Source organism: Sphaerodactylus townsendi, linkage group LG05 (genome assembly GCF_021028975.2).
Source record: "Sphaerodactylus townsendi isolate TG3544 linkage group LG05, MPM_Stown_v2.3, whole genome shotgun sequence".
NCBI classification, from domain to species: domain Eukaryota; kingdom Metazoa; phylum Chordata; class Lepidosauria; order Squamata; family Sphaerodactylidae; genus Sphaerodactylus; species Sphaerodactylus townsendi.
In genome coordinates, this window is record NC_059429.1 from 46,771,888 (window position 1) to 46,788,394 (window position 16,507).

General features: G+C 40.2%; 1 protein-coding gene across 1 annotated transcript in view; it reads left to right on the forward strand.

Annotated features, from left to right (window-relative positions):
- Positions 1-5,385, forward strand: part of SELENOF (selenoprotein F) — a 30,608-nt gene extending 25,223 nt beyond the window's left edge. The window contains exons 4-5 of the mRNA XM_048498539.1: positions 3,026-3,075; positions 4,488-5,385. Coding sequence (XP_048354496.1) covers positions 3,026-3,075; positions 4,488-4,619 — 182 coding nt within the window. The 3' untranslated portion in view covers positions 4,620-5,385. The remainder of the gene's footprint in view (positions 1-3,025; positions 3,076-4,487) is intronic.
- The last annotated feature ends 11,122 nt before the right edge of the window (positions 5,386-16,507 follow it).

Genomic DNA, 16,507 nt, shown 5'->3' on the forward strand with positions numbered 1-16,507 from the left:
TTGAATGTCTGTTACAGAATGTGAAGCTAGCTGAAGATCATATTTCTGCTTCAGAAGATGGAGTATTTTTAGGTTATCAAACTGTATAACTTGTTCTCAAAATTTTCACTACCAAAATTCACTTCTCAGTGAATGCTTGGCTATGGATCCCTGTTACAAAGTATTTTTTTTTCTTGTTGAATTTCACAAAACTGTAATGGTCATATGCTGGGTTGAGTGTGTATTAATCATGCAGGTCCTGTGGCTGAGCACTGTAGGTTTTTTTCTCCTCATAATATAGTTGAATAGCATTCTAATTTGGGGGGGGGGGGGCAGTTTTTAAAAACTTTTGAGTGAAATGGAATCAAGTTTGAATGGTGGTTCGTGAAAGTAAAATGAAAGAAATATGGTCTATCTTCTGGTTTCCTCATTTTGTGAGGGACTCCATTGGCAAAATAGATGTTAATGTTCCTAGTGAAGTTTAACTGAGATAGTTGTTTTTAAAGTCCCAGCTGGAATGGTATCTCTTATGTGCCTTCCTTTTATGCTGAGGAAATATTCTTTGTCTATCTCCCTATGATAACAAATCTTGAATCCAACTTGGGAACTAAATTGTAATTTTAATTGTATTATAGATAATTTGTTTTATACTGACCTCAATGTTAAATTTAGATTATTTTCCTGCACAAAATTGAGCTTCCAAGAAGTTAGAACTTTCATTCGAGCAAAAATTAATTCCTTGCATAATTCATCATAATGTGATTGTATGAACCATTATGGTCTTTTGAAATAGTTCCATATTAGATCTTTGGAACCTAATAAAAAGTGTCAGACTTTAGGGAGCTGTGTGCACTCCCCTTTCACACTGAGTACCAAATATCCAATTTTATTAGATTTCCTAATGGAGGAAATTGATATACGGAAATGAAAAATTCAGTCTTTGCTTGCACTGAAATTTTTTGAAAGTGTTTTTTCTTAATTATTAGGGTGTAAGAAGGGTGTTTTGATTTGAGAACATAGCATAACATGCTGTCCCTTAGTATGATTGTGTCTATATTCAGTCAGCTTTATAAGCAAGTTTGTCATTCTTTTGTCACCCAGGCCAGCTGGATAAATCAGTGCAGGTCTTATATTTCCTACTCATAAAAGTGAAATGTGAGACTGGTGCTCTTCCCCTGAAATAACCTTGTTTTGGACATTTCTCAGCATCAACACAGTGTGGTCAATAAAATTCAGTGGTCTCATGATCATTCATCTGATTTTGGATTAGGGATGCTATGAAATGTGTGGAGTACATATATTTTTTCATTTCAATCTGCCTCTTCGGTTTCTCATATTTTACAGTTCTTTGAATCATTGAAAGATGTAAAACAAAGAAGGGAATATTCATTCTCTATGGCACCTTCTGCACATGCAGAATAATGTACTTTTAATCCACTTTGCAGCTGGATTTTACTGTGCGGAATGGCAAAATCCTCTTGCAAACAATTGTGAAAGTGGATTGAAAGTGCATTATTCTGCATGTGCGGAAGAGGCCTATGTGGAAGAGTACCTTTGGATCCGTCCCATTCTTTCTGTAAACAGTCCTCTTTTAATTTCAAACTGTTAGAGTTATAAGAAAGCTGCCTTGCTCACTTTTATCATACTCTGTTTCTGAAGAGCTTAAAAATTAAATTTACTGTAGTCAGTACAGTATTTCCATATTTCATAAGCAGTTCTTTTTTTCCTTTTTAAATTAAAAATTTGGAAGCTCACTCATCCTTAAATAACTTTACATTTAGAAATGTCTTGATAGAAAATGAAATTATAGCAGGTTGTCCAATTGTTTAATACAAATTTTGGAAGATGTCTCAGTTTATTTTCACTAGATTCTAAAAATATGAAAGAGCTACAATATTTCTGATAGTTTAAGTTGACATCAAACATAGCAGAACTGGTGTCAGACTTTTTAAATATCTCCCTGCACCATTTTATTCTCAACGCCGTCAGATCAGCTGTGTCTAACGTTACAGAATAGTCTACATTATAGAAATGTGCCTTCAAGTGAGCCTCTTTCAACTGATCAAATATTCAGCATAACTCTTGTATATGGTACAAGTTTTAACATATCAGACAGTCAAACAAGTTGCTATTCATTTGGACAACTGAAAGCAGTCACTAGGTGAGCAACTTAAGCTTTGCTTAAGTACAAGCCCAGACTTTCACAGTTTCCTCTCTGCTTTCATCACTCCTGGCACAGAACTGACATCCATCTTAGTATTGTATTACTTGGCCAGGCAGTGTAGCAGACTATGGTGGCCTCCATATGATCTTTTTTCTTCAAGCTGGAGAAACACTAGGGACTTGTATGCAGGGACAGGAGATAAAGGCAAAAATAACAGGGGACGAGTGCCTACTCTCTCAGCAAAACGGGGTTCCACATTTTCCTAAACTCTAGTTTTCTCCCAGCCATTTTCATAAATCGTGATCAGAGATCCCAATCATATTTCAGTGGCTGTCTCCTTTGCTTGAAGCAATGATTGATCCTACTTAGTTACAGTTGACATTAGGAATCTTACTCTATGTAACATGACTTTGAAAAAAAACCTATCTGTGTGATAGCTGACAATATTTGCTCCCTAATTTTAAAAAGCCTTTGGTTACCCTTAGGCAACTTGTTACAGTTCTTCGTAGCTCTTCTGTTGTCAAGATCTTCCAACTTACTGGAGTGCCACCGAATTAACCAACTGGCTTTTCAGCAAAATTTTGTGGGATTCAGAAACAGCATCGAGCTTCTTACAAATACATCATGTCTGCCCAGTTCAACAAATCCATCTTTTGTTCCCTTGCACAGTACTTAATGTCTTAGTGGACAACAGTTGAGAATGCAAGGAATGTTAACATTGGCAGGAACATGGAAAAGTATTCTAAAATCTGTTTGCTAGATTTGACCTCTTAATTTTGTAAATAAAACCATTTATGCCTTAATGCTTGAGCAGAAAAGATTCATTTTGAGGGTTTTATATATTAATAGAATAACTTTCTAAATTTTTCTTCCAAATTTTAGCTTTTGTCAGGAGTGACAAGCCGAAACTGTTCAGGGGACTGCAGATCAAGGTGGGTACTGATTTTATTTGGTTCTCTTGTCTCATCTTTTATTTATATCTCGTTAATTATTATCTCTGTATAAGCTAGCTGTCCATCTGGTATTATCTATAGCGCAGTTGGTGGGAGCTAATCAATATTTTCAGGTGGGACCAGACTTAGCTTAATACAGAGAGGATGATCAGGTGAATATAGGTTTGATTGCATTTTCACTGCTGGAAGAGATGTCTTGATGGGAGTGGCTGGTAAATAAATTTTGTATTAAAGACTGGCAGGTGCATAAATTGCATCCCAGATTTAAGTTTCAGAATCAGTATGGTATTGGTAAAGTGTTTCCAAATGTTCTTTGTTATGAGCTTTCACAAATCTAGTTGACAGATGTATGAGGCCCAGAAACACTCACATCCTTTCTGCCTGATTTTCCATGAATTTTAAAAGATGTGGAGGGAGTCTTCTGGTGCATAACTCTGGAGTTTGCAGACATTTTTCTGTGACCTGAAACCTCCCAAGAATCCTTGGGCCCCTGAATCAGTCTTGAGAGGAAAAATGTCAGTTATAACTGCAAAACAGTGGTTGGTTGCTGAGCTAAGCTAACATTGATTGAGGTTTATTCAGCTGTCACTAATGCTGTTCTTTACTCCTCTTTTTGAAGATTTTTCAAGTTTTGTCAACTTATTTTTTCTTGACTTGGTCATTTTATTCAAGTATTCTCAGTCTTTCTTACTTCTCCAAAACTCTGTATAGTGTGCCATTCCATACAGCCAACACAATATCAGTGCAGTGTATTTTCCTTTTTGCAAGGCGAAAGGCAAAGAATCCAGAGTAGCTGCCATTTGGTTTTTACATTCATAAGAAGATTAATGTGGAATCAAATTGGAGTTCTTTGAACTGGTCCCTCAATTATATCACAATGAGCAGTGATGATTTGCTTTCTATTTGTGTGTGTGTGTGTTTGTGTGTGTGGTATCTACAATCCTCCACAGTTAAACTGTCCCAGAATTTCAGCTGCTGAAATCTGGAAGTGAATAATGAGAAATGAAATATTTCTTGCCTTAAGCTGCAGTGCACCTTTTTTAAAACTCCCTGTCTTAGCAGATGACAAAATTTCTAGTAATTATAATGGATGTTAAATTGCTCCTTTGGTTGTAATGTTTCTGTAGCCAAGCATAGACATCAACTATTTCTGTAGGGTAACTAGTTTAACTTTCACCATATTTGATTAAAGCAATATTAGTTGCTTTTGGTTCCCTACTCAGAATGTATATAAGGTATACTTTCACACCAGGCCACAGCAGTTAATTCAGTGATGCTTTAATTACTTTGGCATGCTCAGTTACATCTGGATGGAAAAGAAGAGACTGACAAAAAGCTGGTGGTTTGAACCACAGATGGATAATACCTCTTAATGTTTTTTGTCTTTGCAGTACGTACGAGGCTCTGACCCTGTACTGAAGCTCTTGGATGACGATGGGAACATTGCTGAAGAGCTGAGCATTCTCAAATGGAATACCGATAGTGTGGAAGAGTTCCTAAGTGAAAAACTAGAGCGCCTCTAAATCTTTACGGAGAAAAAATTCTCAGTCTTTTTTTTTTGCATCATTTTTCATTATGGTAATCTTCTCAGACAAAGTGTGATAAACCCCGGAAATCATTCCAGCTTCTGCATTAATTTGAAGGCTATCCCATATTGTGTGGTTCTCAACATCTTTTAATTAGAAACAGAAGCTTCAAGCACAGCATATTTGACAAATTGGCAGGCTCGACAAATGGCCTGTCCTCGTACATTTCAGCTCCTCTTACTGGATGGAGATAATTAATGGAATACTTTGAGACAAATGTAATGCTAATACTGAAATTTGTTATAATTGGGCTGCTTTTTTTCCTGGCAAGCCTATTTGTCAGCTCCCAATAATTGAGATTATTACTGTGCTTTTTTATGCTTCCTCTCTTTGTACATTGATGGAAAGTTGGAACCAAATAAGATGTACTCTGCCTCCCAAAGAGATGTCTGCTTGCCTCCCCTGGGTTTTTGTATTTCCCAGCTGTCCTTTTTTATAGAAACATTATTTACAATATTCATAATGAATGCCTACTCTCAAAAAATCATTTGGAGTCTTGTTCAGATGGAGGAACTCATGCTCTGGAGTGACTGGAGAACACTAAGGAAATTCACTTTAATGATGACTACATAGAAAGCCTTGAAAAAAGGCATGTGTAGGTCTGATGTCAGGTGTGTGTTCATTAAATGTTTCTTCTTTCAGCAGACATGTGTTCAGTGGAGAGGGAATATGTTGGAGCTGGCAATAAACCGCAAAATCTGTTTCAAATGTCTCATTCTTTCAGGGAATCATTGCAAAATAGTCTTTAAAAATTTTGGTGAGTCAGAGGGTTGGATCCAGACTTTTTCTACTTGTGCAAGTCGTTTCTAACAGAAGATTAGCATATTTCTTCCTCTCCAGCCTGCTGAACTCCCAAAAAGTAGGAGTCTGCAGCAGTGGGAATTGGTAGGAATCGCCCTATCCTTTCCATTAGCAGAAAAGTTAGTCCTTGTTCAGCACAGATACACTATGTTGGGTTCAGGCATCTATTGAAAAAAATTCCCTCTCACTCTGGTTAACTTTTTCACACATTTATGCTTGTGGTCGTGTGAGTAGAACTAATTCCTCTATTTTTGGCACACTGTTTTTAAGTTGATCCGGGAGTATGAAGGGAAAGGTCAGCCTTGAGGAATGAACAAGGGCAGAATGACACATAGGGATCATTCAGGAAAGAAATCTAAGGGGGGGGGGGAATGTTAAATTAGCATTAAACCTTATGACAAGGAGTCAGCACAGCAATAAGAAAATAATAAAAACAATGAAATGGACACAGTTCTTTTTGCAATGGAAATGCGACCAGTCAGATTTTCAGCATTTTTTAACAACAATTGATTGCAGTGGGCTATTGTTAAGCATACGTTGAACTTTTGTTGTGCTCCAAGGGACTTCAAATTGCTTCTTTTTAAGGGGGTTGTGCCTTTATGGGGTTTTTTTTAACTTTAAAAGTTGCTAAAAAATAGTTTTTTGTGTTCCATGCAAATTTTACCCAACCACTATAGAGAGAAATTCTAAAGCAAATATCTATAATTAAACCAACTGAATAAAGAAAAGACAGGAGAAAAATACACTGAATCATTGTATAGGGTATTCTGCATGTTAAAACACAGTGTTGATACCTGTGGGACAGGCCCAGTAATATTGCCGCATGGCATCATAAAGCTTGCTCTTTTAAGTCCGCCTGCAAAAATTATTGTTCTCCAATAGACGAGTGTTGTGTAATTTTGGAATTTATTCTGGGTATAGGTAACTTTTTCAGACTCCTGCGTGTAAGGAGGAGATTGCTTTCAAGGTCAAACAACATAGTGCTGTCAGTGAGTTGTACATGAGCCAAAAAAACAATAAATGCAACTTATTGACAATCTTTGCATTATTGATCTGGTCCAGACTGTCTTGCATACCAAAATGATCTTTTATAATGTTATAGAAGTTAGTAGTCTGCTTTGCAATGCTCTAGCATTAAGGAGATATGCCATTAAATGGCTATTTTGGTCCCCTTTTCAGCTCCCTCCCAACAGTCTGTGCTAGGCAAATTTAAGCCTAGCTTCCTGGAAATATTTGAAATGACTGACTGCTTGTCATTCCACCCATCACTTCTGGCTGTACTAGATGATCCAACTGCCCATATCCATCTCTTCTAGAAAAAGATAGCCAGTATTTCTAACTCCTGCCACATAAACTCCAATCTTTTTCTATCCTGGACTGTTCACATTTTTAAAGGAAATTACCGGTAATTAAATACACATTAATTTTTAACTTTATTTTTCAGATAACAGTTACTGTATTCTTTCATGCTTATTAGGTTTCATGCTGACTATCATATGTTTAAAGGAATCAAGCCATAAAAATTACTGAATATTGCAATGTTAGGGGAAAAGAATTGATTGCAAGTAAATACTGTGCGCTTGCTCAAAACAGGAACCAATAACTGCAGCCTTATTATAAATTAAATTAACATTTAAATAGTTTAATTAAATATACAAATATTGTTCATAGTACTTTGTCCCTGCCCCACTCACATCAATCACATTTTATATGCAAATCATATCACACTATATTCCAAGGGACATGCATACTACTTGCCTCGGTCCTAAATAATGTATGTTTTATTCTGAGGTTCTATGCAGAACTTGGTATTTCAACAAAGACCGAAGGATTGTTATTTTGAAAAGTTTTAGTCCTACGGCTGTAAAAAGGACTTTTTCTCTGTCAAGGCTTCCATGGGTTATTATTCTTGTGGACCCTAGAACCACTCAAGTAAAGAACCCAAGAAGACTAGAGCATTGTTGGAAACAGGGTGCTAGACTATAAGACTGATCCAACAGAACCCTTCTTAATGCAGCTATTCTTAAACAGACTAAAGAAAGAAGGCACAGTTTGCCTCCCAGGTTGGATTTTAGCTTCATTTAGTTTCTTAACCATTACAGAAAGTGCTATCCTCATTTTAGTGTCATTTGGCAGCATCTGAATTTTTTCTTCTGCTTATAGTGATGAGAAAATCCTTTGGATGCAAGAAGCAAGGAGAATGAACTGTGAGTTTCTTACTTAAAAAGCAAAAGATTTTCCTTGGAAACTCATCCCTGAAGCATGATAAGAGAGCAGCCTGTGTCATCTTGTTTACTGAAGCACAAGTATCGAATGAGTAATCATTCTGAGCACAGCTGTAGTGTAATGGTTAGAAGCATTAGAGTAGGATTGGGGAGAACCAGATTCGTCCCAATCTGACATGAAATTCACTGAGCGATGTTGGGTCTGTTTTAATCTAATTTGCAGGGCTGTTGTGAAGGTAAAAATGGGGAAGGGAGTATCTTACCTTACAACTTGAGCTCCGTACATGAAGGGTAGGATTAAAATGTACTAGGAAGTCAGTCATGTAGGTTGATTCAGTGACAATAAAACAAAGCTAATACAGGTTCTGGGGGTTTTCCGGGCTGTGTGGCCGTGGTCTGGTGGATTTTGTTCCTAATGTTTCGCCTGCATCTGTGGCTGACACAGTGAGAAACAGACTTTTCTCTGTGATACACCTCTGAAGATGCCAGCCACAGATGCAGGCGAAATGTTAGGAACAAAATCCACCAGACCATGGCCACACAGCCCGGAAAACCCTCCAGAACCAGTTGAATCTGGCCGTGAAAGCCTTCGACAATACAAAGATAATACAGTTGGAGTCTAAAGATCTTGAGAATGCAGAAATAGCACTAACAGCTGGGGTGAGAAATATGAATGAAATGTATAATCCAGACTGAACTGACATTTGTACATGCATAAAAGCACAGCTACTGAACAAATCTGAAATTACTTCTGTAGTATAAACTGCTTATAATAGCTGTTCAAATCTAGACAAAGTGCAATAAAATTTGTTGAATTCCAGATTGATTTGTTCTCATTCAAATTCTCATTTTTAACTCCTTACATATTAACTGGATGTAGCATTTCCAACATCCAAAACTAATGTTGGTTTATGTTATTCCCCACTTTTCCATTTTATCAACACAACAACTGTATGAGGTAAATTAGGCTAAAAGAAAATGCCTGTCCAACATCACTTAGTGAACTTGATGGTAATGTAGAGAAATGAATCTGAGTTTCCCTGTTCTCTGTCTGGTATTCTAATCACTTCACAACACCAGTTTCACAATGTTTAATTTGCCAGAATGTTTTCTGAAAGAGCTAGGCTGTTAGGACTGCTTTTCAGAATTGCTCATCCCCATTAGATAGATGGCTTAAACAGATTTTGATGCCTGCAGCAGAAAATACAGATTGTGTCTCCAATGGTGGTGGAAGACCCTGATGCGCCAAGTTCATGGATAGCAGAGACCTACATTTGTACAATACTATAATAGCCCAGTTGTCTTCTTGATGCATGCCGAAACATAACTCAGTGCGTAGAGAGTGTGTCAAGGAAGCAGGAGAAAGAAACACCTATAAGGTTGGAGAGAAAAACTACAAGGGAGTACTGTGTTAATTGTGGCAAGATAGCTGAAGTCAGGAGGGGAAAATAGGCAGAACTTGAACAACCAACAGCAAATCTCGAATCTGGTTTCATCATTGAGAGGTCACAAAAGAGATGAAGAAACTGAAGAAGGTGTGTGGGAGGGATACAGGGGCGTAATGCCCATTGGGCAAGGTGGGCAGCTGCCCAGGGCATCACCTTGTGGGGGGGCACCAAAAATGCAGGGTTTGTTTTGAGGTATTTTAGTGGTTTTCCATTTTTGGCCTGCAGGGGGTGCATTAAATGAACTATTGCCTATAAAATTTCAATATTTATCAGGAGACTAATCATATTACTACCCCAAGAAGTTTGAGTGCAGTTTTGGATTCAGGGAGTCCAAAGTTATGGACTCCCAAAGGGGGTGCCCTATCCCCCATTGTTTCCAATGGGAGCTAAGGAGATGGGGGCTACAATTTTGAGGGTCCATAACTTTGTCCCCACTGAACCAAACTGCGCCAAACTTGGGGGATAGCATAAGGACAGTCTCCTGATGATACGCTGAAATTTTGGTGGCGATATGTCTAAAAATGCACCCCCTGCAGGCACCAATGACCTGGTGCAAAAAACATTTTTTGGTCATGGTGGGGTGGCCGCCCATGAGGGGAGGGCATCCAACTCAGGTTTTGCCCAGGGCTACAGTTTGCCTCGTTACACCCCTGGAGGGATAGGAGCAGAACTGGAAAAATATAGCAGAGGCAAAGAGCAGGGAAGGAAGAACGGACTAGACAGGATTGCTCTGCTGGATAGAAACCCTTAATACTAACCCCAACAGTGAGTGAACTGGCTGTTGATGCTCAGTGTTGAAGGAGAAGCATTCTGCTCATGCTCAGGGGCATTCTATCCTTCATTCTATTTTGTATATTCCAGAGTTGTGTTAAAATGCATTCTAGAGCTATGTTCTGATGCAGCTAAGCTCAAAACTAATCTCTGACACAGACATTCAGGAATGTCAATAGCCTTGAGTAATCTGTGAGGTCATTCCTGTAAACCAACATCTGATCAAAGCATGAGGGTTAATCTTCTAAGCATTTGTTTTCAGATTGGCATTCATATAATCACATTCGGCTTCCATGCTTGTGGAGGGAAGGCATAAATCTATTAAAAGATACACACCAAAAACTGTATCATCCAATAAAATATCAGACTTACATGTGAGGGGAAGAGGGACAGGTTGTTGGCCTTAATTCACTTTGAATATAGGTAGAATTACATATACATTTCCTGGAGACTGTTATACACTCACAACTGGCAATACTGGATATTTCAAGAGGAAAAAAATGTGATTTGAAAAATGGCCCACAATTCAAAAGAATGGAGATTCTTCAGGAACACAATCCTTTTGTGAGCAACTGTTCAACTCTTTTGAAGGGAGCAGATCTATAGCAAAAAACGTGTCCCTGATGACTAACACTATCTAGCAGAGTCTAGGACTTGTGCAGGCCCAGTTAGTAATAAACACTTCTGTGCAAGATGGTGTAATTCTTACATAAAACTTTCTTTTATTGGGTCAGACCATTGTACTATCCGGATAGGGTTGCCAACCTCCAGGTGAGACTTGGAGATCTCCAGGAATTGCAACTGATCTCCAGACTAGATAGATCAGTTCCCATGGAGAACGTGGCTTTGGAAGATAGGCTGTATGGCATTAAACCTTGATGAGGTCCCACCTCCAAATCTCCAGGAATTTCCTAACCCAGAGCTGGTAACTGTATCTCAGGGTATTAAGTAAAGGTCTTTTACATCACCTACTGTTATCTTTATCTGGTAATGTTGGCGCCATCTAACAGGAAATAGAACCTGGAACCTTTTGTATGCCAAGCGGATGTCCTACCATTGCCTCCCCACACTGCCCCTACTGATTCCCACTACTTTGAAAAAAGTATTCTTAAGAAAAAGCAGGTATCCCTAGATTCAGATAACTTAAATGACTACCACCAGGGTGACCTACATTCCATTCCTGTGCAATGTGTTCAAGTAGATTGTGACTACACAATAAAGGAGTTTTTGAAAGAGGTCATTTCAATCTATATTCAAACCTAGGTTTTGGTGGGAAAAGCCTGGGTTGCCCAGACTGTCAATTTTTGCTAAGAGTATGGTGGGGAGTATGCTTCTGTTGGTTTTCCTGGATTTAGCAGAAATTTTTACTGTCATGATATCCTTCTGGAGAATGCGGCTGAGTTGGAAATTGGGGGCACCATCTTTGGTGGTTCCACTGTTACTTGGCTGGTCAGCTCCAGAAGGTTGTGCTGGAGGACTGCTGCTTGGTTCCAAACCATTTATGCTGGTCTCCCACAGACAGTGCCACATTTAGAGAAGAGAGACCCTAGGCCAGGGGTAGGGAACCTGCGGCTCTTCTGCCCTTGCACTGCGGCTCCACGAGCCGAGCCGCTGGCCCCATCCTTGCACTACCTGCAGCAAGCCAAGGCCAGGCCCTCCAACTCTCCTTGTTGGCTGGGCCGTCCATGAGGCTTCCCCTCTCACTTGCCCCATTGGAGCGGGGCGGGCGCTTTCCCGGCGGCCGGCAAGGCTGAGCCGCTGGCCCCATCCTTGCCCACCCTGCAGGCAGCAGGGTGGACGCATCCATGCACTTCTCAGAATGGGTGGAGTAAAAGGTAAAAAAAACCCAATATATACAGTGTTATCTTTATTTTAAATGTCAAAAATTATTTGCGGCTCCAAGTGTTTTCTTTTCCCATGGAAAACGGGTCCAAATGGAAAACGGGTCCAAATGGCTCTTCGCCCTCATAATTAAAGGAAGATGGAAGAGTGTTTTAAACAAAATTGAGTAAAGTCAAGGATGGTGATGGGTGTTTAAAATTCCACATTTGCTCTGTCCCCTTCAAAGGACGCTCAAGATCATTCTTGTGCAATGCCATGAAGTAGTTGAAAAAATATATCTGCACCAACCCAAAGGCCTTGCAGATTTTGAGGCCCTAGGCATCAGCCTGCCAAGCCTATAAATAAATTCAGCACTGCCCACAGAGCATCTTGCGGTTTAATGTCTACATTAAACCATTGAGAGAAACCGGGGACTGTGAGAGAGGTGTCACCAATATGCAGATGACACCCTGTTCTATTTCTTCTCTGAATAAATACCTGGATGAGGTAATGGAACTAATATTTGCTATTGAACAAATTAAGTCCGGATATTCGTCAATAATAAAGTAACCCAGAGGTTAAGAAACTAGATGGCTGTGAACAGAAAGGCACTCTCAATGAAGAGAACAATTTTGCCTTCCAGTTTGAGTGGTGCTGAAAAGGTCTGCTGCCACAGGTTTCCCAGTACCAGACAAATTTCAAGTGCTGGATTAACCACGCAGGAGTCCTCTTCATTATCTTTGGCCAGGGATCTTTAAAGAATTTAGGCACCTCCCACTTGTCCTTCCTGAGGTTCAGTCTTTCAGGCCCTGTTCCTCCTGCATTCACCCTTTACAGAACAGATAAAGGCCGGAGCAAACTAGAGAGAAAGGAATTTCTCAGTCTTAATGTCTTGCCATTGGAATCCCTTCCCCTTTGAGGCTTACTATCGGCACATCCACCTAGGCCAAACTCAAAAAAAAAATTACCGGGACTAGGCTGTTCCTATGCATGTTTATCATTGTATCTGAAGCATTTCACAATTTATAATTTCAGATTAGCCATATTTGTAACAGCAGAATAAAATAAGAGTGGATTTATTTATTTATAAAATCTAATGGCATTATTATATTCTTGGCTTTTTGTGAATCAGAGTTCACCAGATACATTGGATTTATGCTGGAGGGGGGTGGAATGTTAGTTTTTAAGGTGCCATTGGACCTCTGTTGTTTTGAGTTGCATCTTAACATCTTGCTTCTAATCATAGAATCATAGAGTTGGAAAAGACTACAAGAGCCATTCAGTCTAACCCCCTGCCATGCAGGAGCACACAATCAAAATCACTCCTGGCAAATGGCCATCTGGCCTCTAAAAACCTCCAAAGAAGATATTCCACCACCCTCCAATGCAGTACATTACACTCCCAGACCGAAACTCATACCGCCAGGAAGTGCTTCCTAATGTTTGGAAGTGGAATGCTGCTTGTGGTTTGACAGATCCATTGTTTCATCTGTATCCTAGTTTCTAGAGCAACAGAAAATAAGCTTGCTGCCTCTTCAACATGATATCCCTTCAAATATTTAAACATGGCTATCATGTCACCCCATAACTTTCTCTTCCCCAGACTATACATACTCAGCTCCCTACATCTCTCCGTAAAGGGCATGGATTCCAGATCTTTCACCATTTTGGTTGCCCTTCTCTGGAAACACTCCAACATGTCAATATCCTTCCTGCATTGTGATGACCAGAATCTGAGAGCTATTTTATGGATATGTCCCTAGCAGACTATTGGATTGTTTTATGGCTGATTGATACTTTTAATGATTTTATTGTATTGATTTTACTGTAGTCTTTGTGTCACATTAAAGACTAACAGGTTTTTGTGACAAAACCTTGTGTTAGATTTTAAGGCACCTCAGAACTGTTCCTTTTGACAGTAGTTAACTAAAGATGGAACTTTGCTTACAGGGATGTCCTGGATTCATTATACCCCAGTTGGGATGCTCCTTAAAAATAAGTGAAATGTTAATGTTATTTGAAAGTAAGAGTTTTAAGATTAGCCCTTTAATTCTTCCCCCATCCCCCCATCTTTAGAGAATAGTTTGGGGAGATGGGATGTTCTTTCAGAGAAGAAATGGGACCTCCAGCAGCTATTTAAGCAGGAACAGGTCATGGTGCAGTATAAGGGAATCACACATACCTGAGAATATGGCGCAGTATTTGAACTTAATTACAACCTCTAGCTTCCATGAAAAATGTCCCACAAATATTTAAAGAAAAGGACCTTGTAGATCTACAGCCCCCAAGTGTCATGAGCCAATCATGTTTGCTTATTAACTGAGTAACATTTTACGTTGAACACAGATACCCAAATGCGCTCCGAAGTCCCTCTACAATATACTCATTACATGGGTTGCATTAGTCACAGAGCATCTGGTTTTATGACTCCTCACTCCAAAACCCACGGCCTCTGTGTGTGTTCACAGGTTGGTCCTGCCACTAAATACTTTGCATGCTGCTAATACTTAATGTTCTTTTCATGGAGGGAATTACCTTAATGGTGTGTGGGGATTCTCAGCTGCACAGCTGCAGTGCCTGAGTTTACCACAAATTCCAGGGAATCACCTTTGTCCTTTCAGAGAAGCCTTTAAAAGATTTTGGGATTTAAGATAATATCCTTCAAGATGCTGACGGGAGCCAGCAACAGGACTCTTTCAGTAAAGGTGACAGTAAAGGGGTTGCTAATGGACCCTCTTAGTTTCAGTCCAGCTCTTGCATTCTGTGGTAAATTTGTGAAGATGTTTGTTATTGAGTCTGCATATTGAACATAAAACTCTAACTTTGGTCATGGGGAGTTAACATCTCAAATAAATTGTAAATCAAGGCAGGGCTTTTGCTTGTCTTAATCCTTTCCTCCAGTGCAAAGTGGTGGGATTTCCTGAAGAGAAGAACAGCAGCTGTTGGTGACATTTGAACTGTCAAGCCTGTGCCAAGAACCAAAGCTGTTTTCCAGTTGGTGTATATTTCTTGGCCCCACTTGGACAAAGAATTGGGACTGCCATCAGAGCTATGGTAAACTTTCCCCATTTACTTTGGAATTTTAAGCCACCATTTCACTTGAATCCATGCTTGGAAATCCCTCACAGCTGTATAATCCAGGATGTAATGTCAAGGGATGACTGCTGCACACCTGGAGTCTATCCTCTGAAGGGAATCAGTTGTCAGCTTGTCAAAATGGCTTAGACTCATTTCTAAAGCTGTTCTGTAATAGCTTTAACCACAGAAAAAAACTATTTTAATGTAAAGTTTAACAAGAGCTATCCATGATGGAGAGATATATATTTCATGGCATGCAAGGAGCCTAGCTTACCTTCTTGTGGCTGTCTTGCCAGGTGTTTATGTCTAATTTATTCCCGGAAGACTTCAGTACCCGATTCTAAGTACATGTTGTCTATGAATTTAACAATTGGCGAAAGGTTTTTGGATGTTTCTTGAAGGATGCAGCAAGGACATCTCACATGAACTGAAATCATGCCTGAGAAGGACATGCAAAGTTGCAGAAAATTTGGGGCATTCTTTCCTTTTGAATGGGCAGCCCATCATGATGGGCTTAGCGCAAATGTCTGGATACATACAAAGCACATGATGGTACACCTCTAAATTGTTCCACCCTGGGTAGCTGCCTGTTTTGTCTGTATGATAGAACAAACTCTGGACAGGTTTTGCTGGAGGCATATTGCATTGTGAGGAACCAGAGTCCCCCTTGGTAAGTCCATGAACTTGAATAAAAAACAGAATTTGTTTGTCAGGTCTCCATAGAGAATGGTTAGCATACCTTTTCCTTCCATTTGAGCCTTGCTTGTTGTTTGCTGGGCTTTTATTACTTCTCTTATTACACACAGTCCTTGGCCTGACCTTCTCCAGCCTGTTACCACCCATGCCTCCTGTCCCCATCATTTCTTCACTGCTATACTATTCTTTTCACATTCCCTAAGTATCCAAAGCAGTGGCGAAGCTCCCAGGGGACGGGGGGGCACAACGCACCGGGCACACAGTTTTGGGTCACGTGGGGGACGCAAAATCCCCCCGGCCCCTCCCCTGCAGCGCGCCCCCCCCACTTACTTTCGGAAACTGAGCAGGCTGGAGAACAGGCCTGCCTGTTCTGGTGGGAACTACATTTCCCAGGAGACCCTGGGAAATGTAGTTCCCACCAGAACAGGAAGGGCTGTTCTCCAGACTGCTCGGTTTCTTAAAATAGGGGGGGGCGCCGCGGGGGGGGAGGCATGATTTCCCCCCTTACGGCATCCCCACACACACTTACTTTAGGAAACCGAGCAGACTAGAGAACAGGCCTCCCTGTTCTGGTGCGAACCACATTTCCCAGGGTAGTTCCCACCAGGCCTCCAGCCTGCTCGGTTTCCTAAAGTAAGTGGTGGTTGGTTGGTTGGGGGGGGGGGGGCACGAAAAAGCCAGAGTGTGCACCGGGTGCACTCTGGCCCAGCTACGCCTCTGATCCAAAGCATTTTTTCAAGGCACCTCACTGTAGCAGTTCTTTCTGCTTCGGCTATACATCTTATCCTTGGAATTTATTTTCCAGAGTTTGAGCTATTGTACTTTTCCTACTTATCCTCTTAGGTAGCTAGAGCAACTGCAAAACTCAGCTGCACTCAGTCTTTTTTCAGGCCACAAATGTCCCACATTCCACTCATGCACCAAAACCTGTAAGTGGCATGACCCTAGGGCAGTGATGGCGAACCCGTGGCACGGGTGCTAGAGG